The 14,392-nt window shown below is 35.7% G+C and overlaps 1 protein-coding gene across 2 annotated transcripts in view; it reads left to right on the top strand.

The window, feature by feature from the left end:
- TRPC6 (transient receptor potential cation channel subfamily C member 6) overlaps positions 1-14,392 on the top strand; it is a 115,566-nt gene that overhangs the window by 84,362 nt on the left and 16,812 nt on the right. For both annotated transcript variants that reach the window (XM_019714511.3, XM_019714510.3), the window contains exons 5-8: positions 4,749-4,965; positions 9,936-10,169; positions 12,030-12,294; positions 13,511-13,706. In XM_019714511.3, coding sequence (XP_019570070.2) covers positions 4,749-4,965; positions 9,936-10,169; positions 12,030-12,294; positions 13,511-13,706 — 912 coding nt within the window. The remainder of the gene's footprint in view (positions 1-4,748; positions 4,966-9,935; positions 10,170-12,029; positions 12,295-13,510; positions 13,707-14,392) is intronic.

The raw sequence follows: 14,392 nt of genomic DNA on the forward strand, positions 1-14,392 counted from the left end.
TTCAGTGAAGAATATCTATTTTATAGACAGAGGACATTTTACCTGGCAGCAAAGAAAACCTGGGTTTTGTTTGTTTGTTTGTTTGTTTGTTTGTTTGTTTTTGTTTTTTCAGCAAAATCTGCCCAGGCTTTGGTGAAAATATGTCCAAATGGACCTAGACTTCCATTAGTGTAACAAAACAAGTTTGAAAAATGTTCAGATGTTTGATTCTGTTAACAAACACAGAAATTTATCTGTCTTGAATTGCCAACAATCTTATTCTTCATGTTTTTGAAGCCACATTTCTGTAACTGTTTTAAGTTACAACTCTGCGAGTCAGACTGAAATATTTCTAAAGCTATAGAGCTGAAATGTCGTCTGGACCATCTATTTATGTACTGTGCGGAAATGTCAGTTGAATCACATGCAGTTCTTAAACATGGACTTGATTTATTTTCAAACATTTATAACAAGTGGGTGCAAACACAAGTATCACCATTACCAACATACTATTTTATTACTTAGTTACATATTTGATGCTTTAGTGTTATAGGGACTTTTCTATAACACTAGATATATAGTAACTGGCTTTTGGTAGAAAGATGGTGCAAAGCCTTTTACAGTGGGAACTTCGTAATTACTTCTAGTGATGATGATAGTAACTGCTGGAAACTGGGTATTTTTTCACAAGTGTAAAATCTATCATCACAGACTTTTTCCCCCTTAAAATATATAAGGCCAAATTGATCTCTTATAAATAAAATATAAATGAGGAAAATAAAATGAAAATAGTAAAATTTACCAGAATTACAAATATATAGCATAGTTTTTCTTCTAGAAAATTATAATTGTTTCTTCTCTCTTTGATAGAAATCACAGATTTCACTTTGAAAACAAAATTTTTTATTTTCCTCAATAGAACATGGGCTACATCTATGTATGGAGTCTCTGTTCTGCTTCTACTCGCATTTCCTGAGTCTTCAGAGATTTAACATGAATTAAATAGGGAGGAGTTTCTAAATTATCCTTGTTATCACTCTGTGACCAGTTAAATTATAACTATATCTTTTGTAAACTGAATAATTGTCCTTTCCCATAACCAGTGAGTTCAAAAGCATAATGCCCTCCAGACTATTTGGTGTTTTGACAGATTATTTTTGGCTGTCCTTATAGTTACACGTTTCCTAAATTTTGATTGAATCCTAATTAACCTGATTTCCTTCACTATTTCTTCTTCCCTTGCTATGTTACTTTCTTGTATCTGTTTTCCATCCTGGTTTATGACAATGAGGTAAATAATCAAATTAAAAGGACACTGTCAAGATATTTTTTTCTCATATCTAAAATTTATTTTACTGACTTATTTAGCTTTTGAAGCATGACGATAAAATTTATTTTACAATTTTTTCATTTAGCAATGAATATAAACATTATTTACAGGTTACAGAATTGATTTGTTTATGGGGGGAGATTGCTTAAACTATATCGATGTCTTTATTTAAAGTAGTATTTTAAATATTTAAAATTTCCAATACATCCATGCAAGTTAAGCCAGATCAAATTGCAGGCCTATGCACCTTGTCAGAGTCCCATTTCTGTTTAAAGTTGGTTTTCTTTGCTCACGTTTTCTCTTCTCCTTTCAGAAACGTTTTTGTTCTTACTTGTTCTCCTTTTCCACTGTAACCCAAACATCAATTGTCTTATGCTCATTAAAATAAAAATAGGTCATGGTGTGATTTCAAATTATTTTGGTCTAAGTTAGTGTCAACCTTTTTTATTTCTAGTGGTGCTTGATAGTTAGGTATTTGGTCATCAATAAATACTTGAAAAGAGTACTGACATATAATATTTAAAGGCAAATATTTCTTTCAATGCTTCTGCTCAATAATTTGCCAGGTATATCAATTGTTCACCTTGTTCAACTGATGAGTTCCCTCTTTTACAGTTAGTTTTAAGAAATTTGTTTACATCTCAGAAGATATAAATGACAAATGTTACTAAAATGGATAACTCACTTAAATTCCTAAAGTCCATTAAATGGTGGCAAAATCTGCCTTAGTTTAAAGAGAAACATGACTCTCAATCATTTTCAATAGGAAGTAGAGGATATGACTATCCAAACACACCATTTTAGTTTCCTGCCAACTTTTTGTTTTTTTATTTGTTTGTTTTTCTTTGAGCTAGAACGTTTAATAAGGAGCAAAACACCTGGCTTTGTTCTCCTCTCTCCTTCTGAATAAAATAAAGGAGTAATATTACATAAGGGCCAGTAATTAAATGAAGAAGGCAGGCAAGGCAGGTCACGAATGAGGCACAGATCAGACATTCTGCCCTGAGTAAGTGAACATTGACTTTAGATGTGTCCTGGACGACAAAACTGAAGTTCCAGTTCTCAGCTTTGTGGCCCACTCTAATGTGGCTTGTTTATTCTCAACTCTGTTCTGTGTCCCCAACCTTTTCTCTTCTCCTTCTCCTTTGCCCTCTCCTTCTCCTATTTTAATTTGTGCTGTCTCATGTTTTGCGTACTCTTGTATTTTGAAAGCTGCCCCTAATTCTTTTCTGGAATAAGGCAGGGAATAAATAAATTTTCCATGGATTTCACTGCTAACAGTCATTATCCCAATCCCAGTTTTCCACAGCAGTCAAATAAATTGAGCACTTTTTAAAAATTGTAGAATGAAAATTGTACACACATTGAAAAAAGAAATTAAAGACGCATTAATTGTTAACAATCTATATTTTTTAAAAATAGCTAAGGACAACAAGCAAAGGAAAAATCAATCCTACTTTGTTTTCCATTTGTTTTAACTTTGCCCTCATTTGATTATTTGAGAGTTCTATTTAAATAGGATCTAAGAAAACAAAAACAAAAAATGCTTTTTGGGTCTATTAATGAACATTCTTATGGAAATATGGTTTTTAGAGATCATTTTTATAGGAGGTTTTTACAGAGTAACTTTGGATTGGCTCTACAATGTATCTAACTAGATGTACCCATTTGCTTAAAACTATATGGAAAGATACACACACACACACACACACACACACACACACACACACACATCCTGATGTTCTCTGACCTGAGATTCTAAATATCAAGAGACAAGGAACTGAACTATATGATTCATTCTAGCTCTAACTTGTATGATTTTGAAAACAATAACAATAAAGACAAAGCTTATAGGAACAAAAAACATTGACTTCATTGATTTCATTCATTCTATGATAGCATTTAGCTTTTTTGTATTTTTTTTGGTTTGTTTTTCAATTACAGTTGACATTCAATTTATATTAGTTTCAGGTCTATAGCATAGTGGTTAGACATTTATATCATTTACGAAGTGATCCCGTCGATAAGTCTAGTACATACCTGGCAGCTTACATATTATTGCAATATTATTGACTTAAAAAGAACTTTCTTTGTTTTCTCTAAGAATTTACATATACCTGTACTTAAATGATAGAATATGAAAGTATTTTGCAAACAAAATTAACCCTGACACAAGAATGTCTGGGTTCCAATTCCAACTCTACCATTTATAATTTGTGTGACCTTTAAGCAAGTTTCAGGCCCTCACTTCCTCAGTTTCTTTTTTATCTGTAAAATTTGCATTTAACAGCAACTACCCCTTTGGGTTGTAATGATTACATGAGTGAGCAAAGTAAAGCACTTAAAAACAGTTCTTGGCACATAACAAATACTGGCTGTGTTGTAGGTATTATTATTAGTTTATGTCTTTATCTGTGGTAATAAACTTATTTGAAAAGCTGCTAACAGAAAGTCATGGTCCCTCTCCTAAGGAAAGAAACACTGCACACACACGCTGAGTTTTGCTTACCGTTTCAGGGGATGCATAGAGCACTTGAGACACAACCTGGCACACACCACCCCTGTGCACCAGCTAGAGTTTGTGCATCTCAGAGGGAAATGAATCCTGTACTATACAGGAATGAGAGCTTTTACTGTCCCCATATTTCATATGAAGAATCTGATTTTCACATAATTTAGGAAATGCTCTTATTGCCACTCAGCTAATGAGGGAATGAAACTGGAACTTGAACCTAAAATGTTGGACTTTAAATCTAGTGTCATTCCAGGACATTGATCCAGTCTATTATGGGAACTATCCTGCTGTCCTCTCCTCAGCTGGGAGTTCTCTTCTTGGTGCTCATGACTTTTACTCCATTTACAGCATCACCAACATAGTGACATCACTTGATGCCTGACTGTGCTCATGTCAATGAAATATACACGAGGACAACAGGCAAGGCAAATACCCAACCAAGGCTCTGTGCCTTGTCAAGTAGACTCAGTTTAATTGTTTCAGTGCTGCTTCCTCAATACTTCATGCCCTTTAAATTAGTTTACTTTTCATGAATGATGATGACACAGTGCTCTGCCTTTTGTCATTATATTAATATTATTTTGCCAGTTATAAAATATTTTAAGAACTTAAATCTCATTTAATAGAAGAGTTAATTTATTTAAATATAAATCCAGAATATCAACATATCTAGATGAGAAATGTGACCAAAATTTTATAGCAGCATAAAAATTATTATTCTATCATTAGTTACATATATATATATATATATATATATATATATATATATATATACACACACACACACACACACACACACACACACACACATAATTACCTTAGGAGAACACTGAATACACAGATGTTGAGTCTTATGTATATGTAGGTGTCTTGCAAAGTGTACCAAACAAAGTTAAGATTTTCTTTTTGTGTGTGTTGTGGCAGATGGGGAAGGTAATGCGTGGACCATTTATGAAGTTCGTAGCGCATGCAGCCTCCTTCACCATTTTTCTGGGACTGCTAGTCATGAATGCAGCTGACAGATTTGAAGGCACTAAACTCCTTCCTAATGAAACCAGCACAGATAATGCAAAACAGCTGTTCAGGATGAAAACATCCTGCTTCTCGTGGATGGAGATGCTCATTATCTCGTGGGTAATAGGTAAAGGCTGATTTTCTGTCATCATTTATTTTTGCAGCGTTAGCAGTTGGACTGAATGACAATGATTCTTTCACACATCAGTTATACAAATGTATACAGCATGATACAATGCACCACACACCGTGATTTGCTTTGTGTTTTTAAAGAGGAGTTATCTTGGGTTCATTATCAGTGCCACAGTCTTCTCACACCACAGGGCTTTTGAATTTCCAAGAAAAACCCAGGAAGAAAATGAACAGGACAGTATTAATCAAACCTCATCAGTAACGAAAAACTGCCATTCATATTGTGGGAGAGCTGTGACTTGAAGCTTAAAAACAACCACATGATTTTATGTTGAGATTTAATAGGAACTGAAGCTAATAGCCACTCGTATTTTTGAACATTATGTACCAGAAACTGTTCAAAGCATTTTACATGCGTCAAATCACACAATCTTTCTGGGCCTCAGGTTTCTAATCTGTAACATAATAATTACATCAACTTTACAGCATTTATGTGAGGATTAAGTAATTTGCTTTAGATCTTCCAGATGGCAAGTGAAGCAGAGGGAATGCAGTGTTGACGACTACACTATTTGTCATTCAATCATATGTATGACTTGTCCTTAAATATAGTGCAAATGAGAGAGATATTTCAATTGGATATTTATGGTTGAATAAATTTAATAGCTATTAAGTTCCTTTGTAAAGTAATGAGGATACTGAAGTGAATGAGACACAGTCCTTACACTCAAGGAGGTTTAAGTCTGGGGGCAGGTCAATAAATAAATCAGTAATTAAAACCTAAATGATGAATACTATAATTGAGGAGCTGTTAGGGAATTATGAACGTACACAGATTCATCTAAATTTGAATGAGGTGGAATGTGGAAGAGGCAGAGAAGGCCTCCTTGGACAGTACCTTCAATCTGAGACTTTGAAGAGAAAGAAATGTTAACTGAATCCAGTATTTATGGAGGAGAAGGATACTACAAGGCATGAGAGGTGAAGATCTGGAACTAGAACAACACCTGGCACACTTGAAATATGATGTTAGGCCCGGCTGGAGGACAGGTGCATTTATGGATACGGATGACAGGAGATAAGGGTGGTAAGATGGCCAGAGGATGATTTTCAACATTGGTGATGTGATCAGATCACGTTTTAAAGGTCACAGTGATTGTGAGGTAGAGGGTGGCTGGGAGGAGAGGTAAGTCTGGACTCTAAGAGACAACTGAAATGATCCCTGTGAGGAGGATGAGGGCCAGAATTCAGGGGGTGGAGGGAAGGCCCTGAGGGCTTCTTAAAAGATACATTTCAGAGAACTTGATGAATGATTGTACATGGAAAGGGCAAGCTGTGGAATCTGCCTTGGATTACTAGTTGGTGACTGCACTTCTCTAAGAGGGAGAATATAGAAGGAAGATCATCCTGGGGTCTGGGAAAATGAAAAGCTGATAATAAAGTTTGGGTTGTGATCGACCTTGAACGCCCATGGGATTTCCATGTGAAGATGTCCACTAAATAACAGAAAATACATCCCCTGGGAGAAGCCTGGGCTGTTTATAAAGTTTCAGCAATCTTTATTTCCTAGATGGCACTTAAGGCCCTGACTGTACATGAAATCATCTAGGGTGAAAAGATATAGGGTATAAAGAGAAGAGGGCTCAATTTTAGATTCCTGGTTCAGTTTCTGACGCTGGTAGTTTTCTTTTTGAAGTTATTCATGAAAGAAAGTTGTTGTGCCTCCTGGAAATACGAATAAGAAGTGATCTACTTAGCTCAGATGCTGGTCATCTTGAGGGAAAGGACTCTCATTATTGGTCACAGAAAGCAAACGTATTTAATTTTTGGTTGGCAAAAAATCTTTGCTAACAATTGTCACCCCAATAAACTTCAATTTAAAAAAGAAAGTCAAAAGGCTGAATGACAGAGTTGACATTCCAGGGGATTTTGACAAGGCTAAATGTTGAGCCCAAATCAATGAGAGGAGGTGAAGCAGGGATGCAGGCAGGGGAGATGCTTGATAATACTTCATGTGAAAAGGTCCTAAAGAGCACTTTTAACTTAACATCTAGTGTGAGCTGAAGAGAAAGCAAATGTGGTGCTTAGGGTGACTCTTCCACAAAAGGAGAGGACTGCAGCCAAGGGCTGTCATTGCCCACTGTCCCATGCTCTGGCCAGACCACACCTGCAGGATTGTGTGTGGCTCTGGGTACCACTTGCAGGCACACTAGGGAGCCTCCCAAGGAAAGCAACCAGAAGAGTGAGTGACTGTCCACAGGACAGCACTTCAGGGGACTGGGAAGCTTGCTTTGGAGGGTGGGGGAGGAGTGGAACCCAGGGATTGTGGAGCCTGAAGTTTATTTGTTTGAAGGGCCCTATTTAGAGAAAAAGAAGACAAAACTGCTTTAGAAGGAGCCTAGGCAAATAAGTATCTTGAAAGTTAAGTTTCATTAGCTTCGTGGTAAACCTGCCTCTGATGGAGAAGAATAGATTTAATGAGTGCACAGGCGGTTTTGCTTTGTTTTATTTTAAGAAATTTAAAGCCGAGGGAGCAGACTCATTCACTAGCGCCCTAGAGGGCTGAATGAGCACCAACAGATCCACAATGAGGGACTACTTTCTGAAAATTCAACAACGGGATGAGCAGCCTTCAGAAGTAGTAAGCACCTCATATCCAGACATATTCAAGCAGAAGCTTGACCCCCGTGAAGTCTCTTGCTTGCCAGAGAAGTTGGACTAGATTGGGGATTTCAAATTATGCTTGGCAACGACTGGGGGCTTTCAGGTGAAATGAAACAGGAAGTCTTTCTTCAGGCAGAATAGTTTACTGTATTTGTTTTGGTTTTGAAACTTTGGTAAGATATCATTTTTACCAAGAATTCTATGAGAGAGAGAGAGAGAGAGAGAGAGAGAGAGAGAGAGAGAGAGAGAGAGAGAAAAGAGAAGAGAGAGCAGAGAGAAGAAGAAGAGGGAAGGGGAGAGGAGAGGGAGAGATGGGAGGAAGAAGGAGAAGCTTTGAAAACAACTAGACCATATGAGTTTAAATGTCCCACTAATCCCTATGCTTCAGTTACTCTAAACTATCCTTGTCCTGGTAAGAGGCTAGCAGGACCATAAAAGGCAAGCTGCCTTCAGATTTTTTCATGCCTGCTCCTAGTTTTGGGGGTTGAGGGAGGAGGTATATGTGTGTTTGAGTATACACATGTAATAGTTCCTGTTCTAAATTTGATCCACTAAAATATGTATCAATTTAATCCTCGTCTCCTCTTACCATGGAATAATTAAAACTAAGTAATAATTGAAGTTGTTTTCTCAGAAAACCATGTCCTCTGTGCTTCACTGAATATTGGTTTTGAGAAAAGCACAGGGTAAACTGTTGATGAGCAGAGATTTGGGCACTGTCTTCATTCCTACAGGCCAGCTCCACAGCCATTCACACGGCAGGTTCTGGGATAGAGGTTCATGACAAATGTAAGAATTTGGGGCAGGTGGTTCCTGGGAGGAAGGGGAGAAGATTAATTTCAACTAGGGGATTATAAAAGACTTCTTGATGGAGGTAGGTTTTGATTGATTGTAGAAATCCAAAGACTGTATTCCTCCACATGTATCTAAGGGGAGGCAGGATAGGATATCAGAGAGTAGGGTATCTTAAAGATAATAAGGGGAAAGTCACTTCTTTTTAATAAAGTAAGATTCCTCAAATCAAGAAAGAAGATATGTGCCAATTATAGAAATTTAAAAATAGTAAGTGCTCAATAAATGTTAGTCATTTTTTCTAAGTGCCAGACGCTATGCCGTGCAATTTTCATGTGTTATTTTATTTAAATCTCATAACAATCCTATGAGGGAGGTAACTTGCCAAAGATCACACAGCTAATAAGTGGAGGGACAAGCTCTCAAATCCATGGCAGTCTGATCCCCAAACCTATGTTCCTAGGTACTACACTCAATTTAGTGCAATATTATTAATAATTTCACCAGCAAGAGACAACGACTATTAATAGGATCCTTTAATTCCTTCTAGTCTTTTACTCTGCTTGCTTTAAACATAGTCATAGAATATACAACATACTTGACTTTTTTACTTAACATATTTAAATGCTTATGACATAAACATTTTCCACTATGTATTAGTTCAGGTCCTCCAAGAAGCACATGCAAAAACAGGATTAAATGTATGACAGCTTTATTAAGGGAGATTGAAATTTTTTTAAGGGAAATTTTATGTGAGAGAAAATGGGGAGGGAGCTGAGGAAGGTTGCAAGGGCTATCAGACTGTGATGCAAGTCTGACCCTGAGCGAAGGAGAGAGGGCAGGAAAGTTGGGAAGAAGGATCCTAGCTCTCCGTGCAGTCTAAGGAAAGTTTGGCAAGGCTGCCAGGAAATCCTTGAGCCAAAATCTTTGAACTAGCGGAGTCCCACAGCTTCCAAGAAAGAGTGCCCTCAGTCATTCGCTGGGAGCAGCCCATTGGAAGCATGACCTTGGGACAAAAGTGGCAACAGTTTTCAGAATGCAGTAGCTGAGGCCCATGGTCAATTAAATTCCTGTAGTTGGAGGTCTGTGAGATACTATTCCATGGCAATTAAAATATCGTACCAAATGGCTGCATACTACTCCATTTGTAGAAGTCCCATAATTACTTCGATTTTGAGTTTATGAGTGGGGGTAGGTTTGCGTATTTTCGTTATAAAGAATCCTACAATGAACACCTTTTTAATATATATTTTTATGTATAGAATTAATGGATCAAAGATGTTTTAGGAATCTTGATGGCCTTTGTCAAATTGTTTTCAGATAATGCACTGCTATTGCTGGACTGGGGGTTTGTGGGGGACATGGGAATTATGGCTGGAAGGTTGGTTTAGGGCCAAATTTTGAAGGGTTTTGAATATCAGGGTGAAACCTTTCAAATTTAATTTGTCTTATTAAAAAGCTAAGGCTGGAATGAAATAGAATTGCTGTTTTAACCCCTTTCCAATGCAGGCATGATATGGGCTGAATGTAAAGAAATTTGGACTCAAGGCCCCAAGGAATACTTGTTTGAGTTGTGGAATATGCTTGATTTTGGTATGTTAGCGATCTTTGCAGCATCATTCATTGCAAGATTCATGGCATTTTGGCATGCTTCCAAAGCCCAGAGCATCATCGATGCAAATGATACTTTGAAGGATTTGACAAAAGTCACTTTGGGGGACAATGTGAAATACTACAATTTGGGTGAGTTTATAGTACACAGTCAATATATGTTAATAGAAATGCAGAATTTTCTTATAAAAGTACATGTCAGTAGTAGTTTGATTGCTACTCAATTCTCATTGAATTGATGGTTAGTTTCCAGCTTCTTCAGAGTATCTGTATCTGAAGAAGCAAGTTTTCTACTTCTTCCTTTGATTTTTCCTCTTGATAGAAACCTCTCTTAATCGCAAGAATCACTTCACTACCTCTTGGATCACTTGGCTAATTACCAAACACCACTGAGGAGGTCTGTCTTATGTCTTATATTTATAGTTTTCCTTTTGCCTACGAAAAATAGTACACATTTGAGTACCACTTCCATTTAAGATATATAAATTATTGGAAAGCAAGGGAATTGTTGAAGTCTCTGAGAGGGCCCCCAATAAATAACACCTCCCAGGCTTTGAACTGCTTGAGAAATAAAACAAAAAGTTAATATACAGGCCAGATCATCATCTCTAATATGATAAATTCAGGGTGGATGACATAGTTCTGAGTCTATTTGTCAATGGGCACAATAATATTGAACCCCAGAGTTAGGCAGATGTATCCTCCAATATCTAGACAGCAATGGACAGGACAGTCCTCCCCTAGAGGGGGATGGCAACACGTGCTTGATCATGTGCGATTCCTCTGTGGAAGATCAGAGGAGAATTCTCAAGAGAATTCTCAAGAAACCAAGTATGCAATTATCCATCCCAATTTAGCAATCTAAGAAGTCATTCCATCTCCCTAGGAAGAAAGTGACTAAGGGATGGAAATAGGTTCAGTTACTTGCTTAGGGAGAACCTCTTCTTGTAGAAACCTGGAGTGGGAAAAATAGATTCCTTTTGAATACTTATTTTAAACACTCGGATAAGAATACAGTTCACATTCAACAGACATAGATTTATTGGTTATATCACATAAGGATTTCTTTTATTAACTTTTAGTAATTATTTTGTTTAATTAAATTTTATATACAGACTTTTAAAAAGTCAAAGCTATCTATTTATATGTAGTACTTACATCCAAAACATTATAAAAAGGAAATTACTTTTATTAGTTTCTTGTATCCTCTCCTAATTCCATTTCTCAGCAAATAAGCAAACACAAATTTATAATCATATTTTTCTTCTTTCTTACACATTGTTTTTGTGTTTTCTTCATGATGCTTTCTTAATTGGGTTTTCCATGACCTGATATAATAATGTCAGAAAAATTCGTAAGTGCATAATTACTACATTTTTGTGATAAAAATAGACTTAAGTGACCAATAAAATTTACTTTAGTAAGTTTAAATAATTACAAATATTCCACAGCCCCAAATTACACTATAGTGTAATTATAGTTTAAAATTAAATAATAAATGCTACCATTTATTTAGTGCCAAACACTTTTTAAACATGGAACATATGTTGACTTATTGAATTTTCACAACAAAAGAGAGAGGTAGGAATGGTATTATCTCACTTTTAAGCATAACAAAATAAGACTAAAAGAAGTTAAGTAATTCGTACCAGTTTTTTCCAGATGAGACATCCCTATCTCTATCTCTATATCTCTATCATCTCTATAACTACATCTATATACTGGAATTTTTACATATACTGAGGCCATAGTTTGAGCTCTTAATCATTGTTCTACACCTTTATGGCAAATTGCCAGCAATCCAGGAGGGGCATTTTTCTCAATAAATTCATGAGCTCAAATATACCTGACACTTAAATAAGCCCTTTAAGATTAGAGACTTCCAGTGGAAAGTAGATTGGTAATGTAATTATATTCTTAACCAGAAAAGAAGTTACCTAAGTAAACAGCTTAAAGAAACTCACCATAACTACTGTCTTTGCTTTTTCCCAGCCAGGATAAAGTGGGACCCCTCTGATCCTCAAATTATATCTGAAGGTCTTTATGCAATTGCTGTAGTTTTAAGTTTCTCCAGGATAGCTTATATCTTACCAGCAAATGAAAGCTTTGGACCTCTGCAGATATCACTTGGAAGAACAGTAAAAGACATCTTCAAGTTTATGGTCATATTCATCATGGTGTTTGTGGCCTTCATGATTGGAATGTTCAACCTCTACTCCTACTATATTGGTGCAAAACAAAATGAAGCCTTCACAACGTATGTGACCTAAGATGTTTTGTTGATGGTGATTTCAGATGAAATAATCTGAGTTTAAATGATTACAAATTTAATCAATGTTAGTTTAAAAGTGTTTAAATGTGTCCATGGGATAAATAATGCTTTGGTAAAGATTTATCTCCAGTTCTTCTTTAGCAAAATGAGATGATTTTTAAATGAGTTGGAAGAGCTCAAAAATATAAGCACCTTCCTATATTAAGTAATACTAGCTAACATGTTTAGAGCCAGGCAGTGTAATAAATCCCTCACATGCACCATTTTATTATTTCCCTTTCACCAAAATATAAGGAAACTGAAATCCAGAAAAATTAAATAATTTGCTGAATGTTGCATAGCTGCTAGTAGAAAATCTGGAGTAACCCCTTGTCCACTGACTTGACCACTGTGCCCTCACGCTTATGAGATGCCTGGGGCACTGACAATGAGAACAACTGCTTTAATTCAGTTTATTGGATCTTATCATTGAAAAGATATTTATCGTGACTAGAGTTTTCACTTATGTTCACAATGGACACACACATTTGTTTGTTTTTTAATTATGTTTGGAATAATTTACTCAAATATTAGGTCTTCATGCTCACAACGAGAAGACTTGACTGAAGCATAACCTATTGTTACCCATGTTTTTATGAAGTGCAGTTTATCAGAGAAACGAAACCACCCAGGTTAAGCAGAAGAGCTGAGCTTTGGTCAGTAATTATGTCTAAAGCATTGAAATACCTACCAAGACATGTCGGTGATTTTGGTAACAGGGTCTATGTTTATATTGTCATATTTTCCTTACGATGCAGACAATTATTAGCTATTTATTGGATGTAAGTAGAAGTATAGATGAGCAGGAAACCTAAAAGGACTCTAACAAATTGTATTATTTTTATTAAATAATACATGTAACACTTTCAATGCCAAAGCTATTGATTATTTAAATGTTAATATCTTTAGTTATGAAGTTATGTTACTAACATTTACTGAGTGCTTATTATGTGCCAGATATTGAGTTATATGCTTCATATCACCTCATCCGTGCAACAACACTAGAAATAAAAGTTATTGTACCTATTTTACAGAAAAAAACAACTCAGGTCCAAGGAAGTAAAGATTTTGCAGACATTAAACTAACTCACTTTTATTATGGTACCACTGTCATTTATTTATACATTTTATTATTTCCTTTCTCTCTTTATTTTTTTCCCAGAGTCGAGGAGAGTTTTAAGACACTGTTCTGGGCTATATTTGGGCTTTCTGAAGTGAAATCTGTGGTCATCAACTATAATCACAAATTCATTGAAAACATTGGTTATGTTCTTTATGGAGTCTATAACGTTACAATGGTCATTGTTTTGCTGAACATGTTAATTGCAATGATCAACAGTTCATTCCAGGAAATTGAGGTATAATCTCTATACACGTGTATATTCTGTGTCTACAAATTTCAACTATTCTACCAGCAGTGGTGGAGAAAATACAGACTGCTTTCCCTCCTTTGTTCTTTGCCTGTTTGATGTACTTGTTTGACCAGTAATCTAGAAATTTTTAATTCCTTCATTCCAAATGCAGCATCGATGGGTATGGTGGAAGAGTAAGGCAAGAGGAAGAGAAATGTTATCTGATTCATTATTATTTTTTTAAATTAGAAATACTATATCAGCATGAATATATATTTCATTTAAAAATATATTGCTTATGAATATCACTGTTCTCTTTTTTGAGTAATGTTCAAAATTGACCGTTTCTCAAATTTAGAGTGATTATAAATTTTTATTCCAGAAATCTCAGTCAGTGTCCTAAATTAATCAAATGAGTGATTCGTTGCAGAATAAAAGAGTGAAAGATTCGTATAGTTTTTTTTTAGACTGTAGGAAAATACATTTATATCTTTCAGTGTATTTATAAACACATGCAAGTTTTGAGATCTGTAGTCCTGTAAGCCTGATAAAATTTTAGACAGATTTAGGAAAGTGTGTGAATAGAGCCCTAACATTTTGATAAAAATCTTGGAGCAGTCTTTGGGGGCTGAGAGTGTTCTCAGGCATCATTACTTGCATCTAAACCCACAATGTTGGAAGCATCCCAGTAA

The sequence above is a fragment of the Rhinolophus sinicus genome, chromosome 14, assembly GCF_057876585.1.
Source record: "Rhinolophus sinicus isolate RSI-liver-muscle chromosome 14, RSI-T2T, whole genome shotgun sequence".
NCBI classification, from domain to species: Eukaryota; Metazoa; Chordata; class Mammalia; order Chiroptera; family Rhinolophidae; genus Rhinolophus; species Rhinolophus sinicus.